General features: G+C 30.4%; 2 protein-coding genes across 3 annotated transcripts; both read left to right on the top strand.

The window, feature by feature from the left end:
- Positions 1-143: 143 nt before the first annotated feature.
- LOC105153610 (splicing factor C9orf78) lies at positions 144-5,146 on the top strand. 2 transcript variants are annotated; one of them, XM_011068550.2, is made up of 7 exons: positions 144-283; positions 2,999-3,266; positions 3,349-3,457; positions 3,673-3,818; positions 3,952-4,170; positions 4,381-4,514; positions 4,686-5,146. In XM_011068550.2, the coding sequence occupies exons 2-7, from the start codon at positions 3,145-3,147 to the stop codon at positions 4,847-4,849; spliced, it is 894 nt and encodes a 297-aa protein (XP_011066852.1). In that variant the 5' UTR covers positions 144-283; positions 2,999-3,144; the 3' UTR covers positions 4,850-5,146. The 2 variants fall into 2 exon arrangements, with proteins under 2 accessions (XP_011066852.1, XP_011066853.1); XM_011068551.2 differs by having other exon boundaries at positions 3,338-3,457.
- A 745-nt stretch (positions 5,147-5,891) lies between these two features.
- Positions 5,892-11,152, top strand: LOC105153607 (flotillin-1). The gene is made up of 10 exons (XM_011068544.2): positions 5,892-6,170; positions 6,581-6,656; positions 6,736-6,826; positions 7,151-7,294; positions 7,374-7,493; positions 8,481-8,696; positions 8,769-8,956; positions 9,019-9,229; positions 9,305-9,469; positions 9,545-11,152. The coding sequence occupies exons 1-10, from the start codon at positions 6,119-6,121 to the stop codon at positions 9,560-9,562; spliced, it is 1,281 nt and encodes a 426-aa protein (XP_011066846.1). The 5' UTR covers positions 5,892-6,118; the 3' UTR covers positions 9,563-11,152.
- The last annotated feature ends 231 nt before the right edge of the window (positions 11,153-11,383 follow it).

Raw genomic sequence — 11,383 nt, 5'->3', positions numbered from 1 at the left:
TCACCGCACGCGCTCGCGTATCCACGCTCGGTCGTTATTTCTTTCTCGGCTCGCTCTTGTCCCGGAGTGAAAGGCGACGAGGACGTAAACACCCGGGAGAACAAAATGGAGAACCGAACCGGTACGACGGAGAGCCGATCGCGGGACACCTGTTGTGTGTGTTCACCACGGCCCGCGCGCACTGCGCACTACCTACGATATTAACAGCGGAGCCGCTATTCTCCCACTGTCGCTGCCACGCTACAGCCGCTACCCACAGTGCCGGATCAATCGATGAGATATGGTAAGTAAACCTAACAAACGAGAATGGATTGAAATGGATTTAGATTTTTAGAAATAATTGATTCACGAATGTTAAAATGAATGCTTTTCAATCCTGAATGCATCTCTATGTTTTTCAATCTAAAAATAATATTAGTGCTTTTTCTGTGCATTGTGAATACTGTTTAATTCAAAATTTTGAATAGGAAATGTAGTTTTTCAATTCGATTGCATCCAATTGAATCTAATTGAATTCGATTAAATCCAAAAAAAAGTATTTGCTATTTTTATAATACGCATTCGGATAGAAAAAAATTTCAATCCATTCTCATTTTACTGGGAAGCCAGGGGAAATTACGTTATCTCGATCTTTATAAAAGACTGATCTTAGATAATTCATCTCAAATAGAGGAATTGATCTAAAATTAGGTCTTTAAAAATTCAGCAAACGAGAATGGATTTTGAAATGAATTAAAATGGATTCAATCCAATGGATTAAAATGGATTGAATCTAATTAAATCCAATCGAATCCAATTAAATTCAAAAAAAAGTATTCGGTATTTTTTTTAAATACGAGGATAGAAAAATATTTCAATCCATTTTAATCTATTCGTTTACTGGGAAGGAAATGTTTTGTGTACATTGTAATGTACGCGATGTACATCAAGTATGAAGACATTATCCATTGAAGTTAAATTATTTAATTCTATCGACATTACCTTGTTATACATTTATCACTTTGGAAGGCGTAATTTCTCTTCTTGCTTTATTGTTTTGCACTTTGACCATCGTTTTATCATTTGGCTGTTTCGTCATTGGAAGACTATCAAAAGAGAAGAGATTACAGTCTAAGCACATTTCTGTTATACCATATATTTATCAATATACATCTTTCACTTAATATGTTAGATATTTCAAAAAGTTTAATTATTGATTTAACGCAACAAGACTTTGCGGAGACTTACATTGATATTTTACATATTTTATTGATTAATTCTATCGACATTATCTGAGATCTACATAATGGATGTTGGAAAAATAGTCAATATTTTGAAAAAAATTGTTTAGTATGAATTATTAAAAATGAATTGAATTAAAAAAAATTTTTTTTAACATAATTTAATTTCTATTATATCTTATTATCGGAATAAAAACTGATATCGATTATATATATATATAAATTTTACGATTTTATATATATATATATATATATATATATATATATATATAAATTTTATATGTCATACATTTTTATCGAACTTTTTCATAGATAAATAGATTATATACTTTGAGGAAAAAAAAAGAAATATGTTGTATGAATCTTTATGAATACTTTGAATCTTCAGCAGATGTTAATCCGTCACTGATTCCCCTACTTCTCATTCTTACTTGCGGTAGTAGAAGCACACTTCGCCACGTTATATGTGTATCTTACAATCTTTCCTGTTCCGCTTCCATCGTGCTCATAGTTATCTTTGTCACCTAATTGTAAATGCCGACATTCTTTTTTGTCAATTATTCTTTTTAATATGAAAACTTCTCACATACATGGCATTCGATAATGTTAAATTTATTCAAATTATGAAGTAAACAAAAATTATAATTTTTTACATTCTTAAATTTAAAATAAAAGTAATTACAAAATGTTCAATTTTCATTTTGAAATTTAACGTACTTATAAAAATTATATTAAGTATATAAAAATATACAATAACATTTATTTAATAGATTAAATTATTTGTATACAAATATTATATAAATGTTATAAATATTTTGCTAAATACTTTAAACATGTAAAGATAATCTGAAACATCTCACATGCATTATACGCTGCACCATAATTTACAAAGTGCGCAAAAAAAAATATTAATTCCGTAAGTAAAAAATATTGAACAAATAATAAATTATTCATTCTATAATTCTTTACCATCTTTCGATGTCTTCTAGAGTCAATTTCCCTTTTTATTACTTTAGCGTTCACTCACTCATAACTGAACTTGTGGGAAAAACTGGTTAATTAAGATCAATATGTATGCTAATTGCCAGAATAATAATCGCCCGACATTTTGTAAAGCATTTCTAACGTTAATCGCCACCATTTTATTATATCAAAACAGAAGATCGGCGTAAGAAAAATACGATCGCACGAAATATTATGTTTTTTTTTATTTCTGCAGAATTCTCTTTCTCGCTTTTGCCAAATATTGAACATATACCTATCTCACTTTAAGTTCCAAAAGTTTACACTAATTCAGCCATAAAAAAACAGATTCTATCTTAGAATCCCCTTAATGCCAATAAGTTTTGTGAACCTTCACTTCATTAATAATTTGATTGTCTTTATTTATAATACATAGATGTCTACGTAGATGACACTTTACACAATAATTTACATTGTCTATACATAAACATAGAATATTATAATTTATGCGTAGATACACACCCTGAATAATACTCGATTTTTATTTAAATAAACTGTTATTTTAATGTTATCATCCGAGTTAGATTATCAATAGACATGATAAGTAGATCTGTAGAGAAAAAATATTATAATTTTGAGGCAATATATGAGATATTATAGCATTACAAGTATGCATATTTATTTATGCGACATTTATATAATAAAAAATTATGACTATAATAATGTATTTGATATTATTCAAATATTATTATGTTAATAAAACAAATAAAATTTGTATCAATTGTCGATAATGTCATTGTTCTTCGGCACCTCAGGATCGAATCAGGTCGAATGCTTCTCATGAAGACTTATCGACCGATTGACAGCGACTCTTCGTTGCTCTGCGTCAACACATTAACCTGTCTACATTTTATTTGGTTTTACTTGAAAGGAAATAAGTTTTTTTATTAAATAATAAAAAATGGGCAGTGGCGATGATGAAGCGCCTAATATCCAGTTTAAGAAGAAGAAGAAGAAACCTTTAAGGAAACGCGAAGTTTTTTCAGATGATAATGACAGCGAGGAAGAAAAAATGTCCCTCAGGTAAAGATTGTACAAATTTTGTTTTTAACTCAATATAAGCAACGTGGAGGATTTAACGTGATTAGGAAAAGACTTATTTCAGGGAAAAGGTTGAGGAGATGAAAATCATTCAAAAACTTCGTGAAAGGCCAGCTGGTGTTGATGTTGTTGGGTTGGCTCTCGGAGAAAACGTTGCATCTGATACCATAACAGTAAGATACAATATGTACATATATAAAGTCTGTTTTTTATTTCTGTATTTTTGAACTGATGTACACGGTGCAATAAGTTGAAGTGAAACAAGCTTATATTTGTTTCACTTATTGTACCAGTTCAGAGGGAATAAAAAAAGAATTTATACATGCATAATGAAATTAAACACAATAAACACAGTGTAGAATATGTAATATGAAACATGTTAATTTAGTCAGATCCTTTTAACATGAAAACTGGAGGAATGATAAATATGGCTGCACTGAAAAATACAAAACATAAGCCAAATGATGCATACGAAACTGGCATTGGAACGCAGTTTAATGCAGAGACTAATAAACGTGACGAAGATGAAGAAATGTATGCATGACAATGTTTGCTTCTATTATATTTATTATATTTATTATATTTATCATTGATAATTACTCAGCTAACATATTAATTTTTTGCTTGTTCATGTTTTATATCAATTTTATATCATTATTTTTATTAGGGTCAAGTACATAGAAGAAGAATTGTCAAAGCGCAAGAGTAAAAATAGTAACGATGCGGCGAATGATGCGAATAATGAAAAAGGATCTTATTGCTCACCTGAGGAAGCAGCATTGCGCGCAGTACCAGAACATTTGAGACAAAGCTCAGCCAATCGTAGTGAGGAAATGCTTTCAAATCAAATGCTTTCTGGTATTCCAGAAGTTGATCTTGGTATAGAGTGAGTATTTGATAATAAAGAATATAAATTACAAATATACAATATTTTGCAAGTGTGAAAATAATTCTATGAAGTTGAAAATTCAATCAGTTAGTTATTATACTGTATGATGACTATATAGTATTAAATTAGTATTAAATTAATTTGTAATGTAAATTTTAAAATGTATAAAATGTAGATATTTTCTTTACAAACACAATTCATTTTTAGAGCTAAAATTCGTAACATTGAAGCTACCGAAGAGGCAAAATTGAAACTTCTTTGGGACAGGCACAGAAAAAAAGATGGACCCTCGCAGTTTGTTCCTACGAATATGGCCGTAAATTTCGTGCAGCACAACAGATGTATGATTCTTATTATTTTTCGTAATTGTATATGAAATGATACATACGATACTCTTCAATTAATTAATTAAACTTATTAATTAGTAAACTGTCGCATGCATTTTATTTCTCTAAATTTGAATTCTTCATATTTAAACAAGATTATAAATGAAACATTTATTATAATTTCAGTTAACATAGAAGATTCAGATTTCCATAAATCACAGCAAGAGTCTGGTGATAAGAAAAAATGCACTACCAAAGAAGATATCCGAGGAAAGCGAAAAGACAATGGGGAGAAAGCAACGGACGATTACCATTATGAGAGATTTAAAAAGCAATTCAGGCGATTTTAAATCAAATTGTATTATTGTGTTATTATATATCTTTTTGGATATATCTAAACGTTGCATTTTTAACATAGGATGTTTTTTTTTAACTGCAATTCAAAGTTAAAGAACAATGAAATATGATGTCAGTTTTATTTTTATTTGCATACATTATTTACATCAAAAGGCTTAAAAGAGATTTGTTCTCACTGTAACAATTTAATTCTGAAAATTTCTTATCGAAATATATTTTTTGATAATTTTAGGATTTTGTGAAGAACTTGGAAGATATGTATTGAAATATAACTGCTATTAATTATTTTATTACTATGTAGTAAATAGTAATTTTTACTATATATATATATATAGTAATAATATATAGTAATAACTACTTATAAATGTAGACTGCATTTACTCACGAGCTGTAAGCTTCATTCTGTCTTTACCATTCATTATTTATAGAAAGAAGATAGAATGAAGCTTTCAGCTCAAACCAAATACAACCATATCTATAATATTACTATACAAGATAAGGCAATAACTATAACTACCTTGAATATCTTCCAAACTGTGAGAATAAGAGAAAATCTAATAGAAATTATATGATACAGAAGCAATTTTATGACGACACTTTTTTTAGATGGAGTAACCTTGGAGACTAAAGGTCTCTTATTTTTTAAAAATTAAATAATAAAATTATATAATTTTTTTAATATTATACAACATAATTATATCATTCTTCTAGTTATTCGATATATATAAGTATAAAAATATCAAAGTACAGAATTATAAAAAAAATCAATTTACGAGATATTTTATGTTTTTTTCTGGTATAGGAAATATAAAATATCTCGTAAATTATTTTTTTTTTGTAGTAAATTAGTATACCTTAATACTGCATAGAAAATAAATGCGAATTATATAACCGAATTGCTCGTTGCACGAGACCTTCCTTATTCTCATTCAGACAGTCAAGTTTCAATAAAAGTGTCAGGTTTCAAGAAAGAGACATATCGCGTGCAAGCTGCTTAAAAAATTTCCGACTTTATTCATATGTCTCTCTATGCTCATGCGCGCTGCATTCTGGACCAACCAGAGTAACCTTAGGGGAAGGAGGAAAACGCTGGCGGCAAGAGAGAGGGGAGGATTTTGCGCTATCGCGTATATATACATATATTGACATTATACATACGCGTTATATTGCTAAGTACGACAGGCACGTCGACGTCAGTCATTTGACTGCGTGAAGCTCACGGTCTTTACGCATAGTGGCCGTAGTTACGTTGACGTATAATTATGAGTTGTGGATTCGTCACTTGTGGCCCGAACGAGGCTCTCGTCGTCTCAGGTAATGGAGCAAGGAGTCTCTTCTGAACACTGCATGGATATCTCAATCTCTTACGTTTGTATTTTTCCCCGAATTAATTGCTTTCGTAGAAAAGAAAAAAAAAATGGAAGAAGCGCTTGAGGCTCCTAGATAATTGATCCGTGTTTCGAAACGGCGGTGGGGAAACGCGAGATCGATTCGGAACAACCGCACCTATACTGTGCTTTGATCGCATTAGAAATGTATTAGATTATCGTCTGCTATATGCGAATGATTGAATACCGCTCGATTGTATACACATAAAATTATCTGCAGCTCGATTTTTTTATTTATATTAATTTAATATTGGCTGAATCAAAAACATTTTCTTTGCAATTCTCCATATTGTCAATTTTCTACTTTTATTATTTTATATTAACTGCTTCTTCCAGGATGTTGCTACAGCAAACCTCTCTTGGTACCTGGAGGCCGAGTGTTTGTTTGGCCCCTTGTGCAACAAGTACAAAAGTGAGTGTCATATAAGTTTTCAATATATAGACAGCATGCAATAAGCCTTCTTTGGCTTAAACGTATTTTGCTTTTATAGGATTTCTTTAAATACAATGACCTTACAAGTCGAGAGTCCAACAGTGTACACTTGTCAAGGAGTTCCAATATCTGTAACAGGCATTGCACAGGTAATTAAAAACAATTGGCTTTTATATATGATATATCTACAAGATATTATATCTATTTACATGTACATTGATATACATGATCCGAAATTAGATCTTAGATCCGAAATTAGATCCGAAAATGATTCATATAAAGATGATTGACATTTATAATATATAAAAATATAAGTTATAAAGTCAATAAATGATTCTGGACATTTTATTGATGTATGCATAATATATAAATTTTTGAAAAAAGAAAGCTTTTTAAATGTGTTATAAAGAACTTTAAGTTAACTTTAAATGAATTTAGCATTCATAGATTTCAAAATGTTGTATTTGTATCAGGTAAAAATTCAAGGACAAAATGAAGAGATGCTATCTACGGCGTGTGAGCAGTTTCTTGGAAAATCTGAAGACGAGATACACAATATAGCTCTCGTCACTCTAGAAGGACATCAACGAGCTATAATGGGTAGTATGACTGTAGAGGTAAGCTGAATGCAAACATAAATTATCCTAAATTGTTATCTATTAAAGGTTATACACATAGGCTTATTCTTTGCTGCAGGAAATTTACAAAGATCGTAAAAAGTTTAGCAAGGAAGTCTTTGAAGTAGCGAGCAGTGATCTAGTCAATATGGGCATTACTGTTGTATCATACACATTGAAAGATATCCGAGACGAAGAAGTAAGTTTGCTACATTTCTAATTGTAAAATAGTTCAAAAACAGGTTGCTGATTTATAAACACAAAAATGTATGAGTTAAACACGTAAGCATCCAAAATCTTTAATTCAGAAAAATAATGCTGATAACATGTACAAGTCATAATTGAATTATTGAAGTGTACATAGTGTACATAGTGTACATAAATATATATAGATATACAATGATATTTAAAAGACCCCCTTTAGACAATTCAATAATGTTTGTCAATAATTGATACGTGAGTATGAACTTTTTAAGTAATTAACATAATTAGATCTTGTATATTGTAAATATTGAATACTTTTTTGTTCTGCTACTTGCAGGGGGCAAAGGTACGTTCAAATTTTTATTTTATCACTATTAAACTAATATTTTATTTGTTGTACGATAAATTTTTTAGGTATATTGATTAGTTACAAAATAGAAAATTTCTGGAGACGAGACTTCTCTATTTTATAGCTTTACTTGACAAATTATCATACGACAAATGAAATATTAGCTTTGTAACTGATATCACAGCGCACACCGCTATATCTTCTAACAATATTATTGTAAATTCTTCAGATTATAAAAAGACAAATTTTCATTGCTTTATATTACAACACTTGTGCACTTGTTGCTGATTCATTACTGAGATATCTTTAAATGGTAAAATATGAAGATATTGTTATCTTATTTTTTAAATATATAATTTTAGAAAAATAAAAATAACAATAATAATTTTTGCAAATGTCTTAACATTATGTTAAATAATTATATAAAATATTATTTTATTCCCATGTATCCTCAAATTTTTATATTTAAGGAATCTCAATAATTGAATTGGAATAACGATATATACTTATATATGTTGCTTTATGTCGCTCAGATATTGCTTATTCAAAATGCTGAAATCATTTATTAGCTATTGTATTATTGTAAACTTTATCACGTTGTGTAATAATTTTATGAGAATATATTACTTATAGGGTTATTTACAAGCACTCGGTATGGCACGTACAGCAGAAGTGAAGAGAGATGCTAGAATAGGTGAAGCAGAAGCTCGCAGAGACGCTCAAATTAGAGAAGCTATCGCCGAGGAACAAAGAATGGCTGCACGTTTCCTTAATGACACAGAGATTGCAAAAGCGCAACGTGATTTTGAATTGAAAAAGGCTGCTTATGATGTTGAAGTCCAAACCAAAGTGAGGAAATTTTTAATGCTTTTTGTATGAAATGTTTTTTGTATAGTTTTTTTATAAAGATATCACTTGTAGAAAGCTGACGCAGAAATGGCATTCGAACTACAAGCAGCAAAAACTAAACAAAGGATCATGGAAGAGCAAATGCAAGTAAAGGTTGTAGAACGTAGCCAGGAGATCGCCGTGCAAGAGCAGGAAATGTTGAGACGCGAAAGGGAATTAGATGCCACTGTACGACGTCCTGCTGACGCAGAAAAATACAGGTATTCGATAATGCTAAAAATGAAACTTTCGTTGCGCACATCGATTAAGATTTGATTTATAGATTAGAGAAAATGGCCGAAGCAAATAAATTGCGTCTTGTTATGGAGGCTGAAGCCGAAGCTGAAGCTATTAAGATTCGCGGTGAGGCGGAAGCCTTCGCTATCGAAGCAAAAGCTAAGGCAGAAGCAGAACAAATGGCAAAGAAAGCTGCGGCATGGAACGAGTACAAGAGCGCAGCCATGATAGACATGATGCTTGATACACTTCCAAAGGTATATAAATCTTTGCAACATTTAAAAGCGCTCTAATAATAATAATAAATATTCTAATTTCAATTCACTTTATAGGTTGCCGCCGAAGTAGCCGCTCCTCTTTCTCAAGCAAAAAAGATAACTATGGTTTCAAGTGGTAATGGCACTATTGGTGCCGAAAAACTAACCGAGGAAGTTTTCAATATTGTACAGCGTGTTCCAGATCTTGTTAAAAATTTGACGGGCGTGGACATTGCGAAGGTACGCATAAAACTTATGATTGTTTGCTTATAAAAATCTAAGATAAAATTATCATTCATAAATTTTCTTTTTCAGTCGGTACACGCTGCGTAAATGTGCGATATGAAGGAAAATTGAATAATTTTCCTAGTCAAATGTTTTTCAATGTACATTTATAAAAAGTATTTAATGGATTCTTTTATTATATATACATTTACTTTAAACATCTTGCCCTATAATGTAGGCTAAGTTTAATTGAGTATTGGAATTTCTGTATTATGAAAATTTAACACTTTCACTGCCATTTTATAACATCTGTGTAGATTACTTGTGTATGTGAGCCCAAATTGATGCATTTTACTTTCGAAAGTTAGTTAATCAATTAGTGTATAAATGATCTTTCATTTTTATTACAAAAACTTAAGCAGGTCTGGGCCATAAAATGTGTTTGAAATACTTTTATTTAAAATACACTATTTGCAACACAAATATATTTTGTATTTCAGCGGAGGATATGAAGGTATTACGTATTCTGTAATCATATTACGTATTCTGTGCTCCACTAAAATGCAAAGTACAAAATACAAAAATTGTGTTACAAATACTGTTTTTCAAATAAAAGTATTTCAAATATATATCAGCCCTGATTTTAAGAATACAGTACCTCGCACAAGAAATTTTGTTATTTGTTAATTTCAATTTTACTAATCTAGACAGTGAAAGTGTGGCATAGCATTACTCTTGCTTATATTACTATATTCTGTTCAACGAGAGACCTCGATTTGCGCATAGCAGGCAACGTAAGGTTGTACAAGACGCTATTACAAGACCTGCACAAAACGGATGAGTTTTCGGGGTCATTCTCTTGTTAAACGGAGTATAATATTATTTTTATACCAATCACTTTTTAATTAATAGCGTTTTCTCTTGGGATACACTGGGTACCTCGCATCGCACCAGTTGCGTGTAAGCGCTACACTCAGTTACACTACACTAGAGTGATGCACATGAATGATGTACACTACATCATTATTGCGCTTGTTCCCGCTTGACTTCCATTTTCAAATTTTAAATGTCACACTGGGTCTACACCATTTGAGACGGTGAAAATCTCACTTCGTACATAAAATTTGCACTACACCGTAGCCACAAAATTTGCAAACACCGAATGAGTTTACCACCAGTCATGGAAACATGGTACACTGTCTGAGTGTTGCATTAGTGGGCGATAGTGCAACTAAGAGAAAACGCTATAAGATTTTATTAACTACTTAGTATATATTTTCCTAACTCAATTTTTAAATAAAAAAAAAAGTGTGTGCGTTCTCTCTGTCGAATCTCTTGAGAGCCAATGATGGTCTCCCTGTTTATCTATAATTCTATGCCAATATGTGCCGAATGCCATTTCTTCAGATATTCTATTACATGTGTATCTTACAAATATAATTAAGCATCTATTTAGAGATGAAAGTAATGTATTTAATATCGTTCACATAAAGAGATCTTTCTTCTAGTCCTTGAGATAAATTTATATGTAACATTTGGCATAAACATTCTATTTTCTGTATACGATACAAAATGAAAGAAACAGTAATATATTTTATCCCATGTTTATATATATATAAGTCATAAATTACTATGATCCAGTCATTTATAAAAAGTCATATAATTGTAACTTTTGAATAAAGCTTCTGACTACATACATTTATTGACCGACATAAAACTTTAAACAAATATATATTCGATTTTTGTGTAAAACAATGACACAAGTAAATATTACGAACATAATTCGTTTGTGTCTCTTCTTGCTCATTTTATTCGTTCTACAATATTGCAATAAATCATTTTTAATTATTTTTAAGTGTTTAATGTCCATTTATTATTATAATGTTCATTATACCTGTTTTTACTAATAAAATTCAAGTTTAATCTTGA

Source organism: Acromyrmex echinatior, chromosome 5 (assembly GCF_024713525.1).
Source record: "Acromyrmex echinatior isolate Ae372 chromosome 5, ASM2471352v2, whole genome shotgun sequence".
Lineage (NCBI taxonomy): Eukaryota > Metazoa > Arthropoda > Insecta > Hymenoptera > Formicidae > Acromyrmex > Acromyrmex echinatior.
This window is presented reverse-complemented; position numbering and strand designations above follow the sequence as displayed.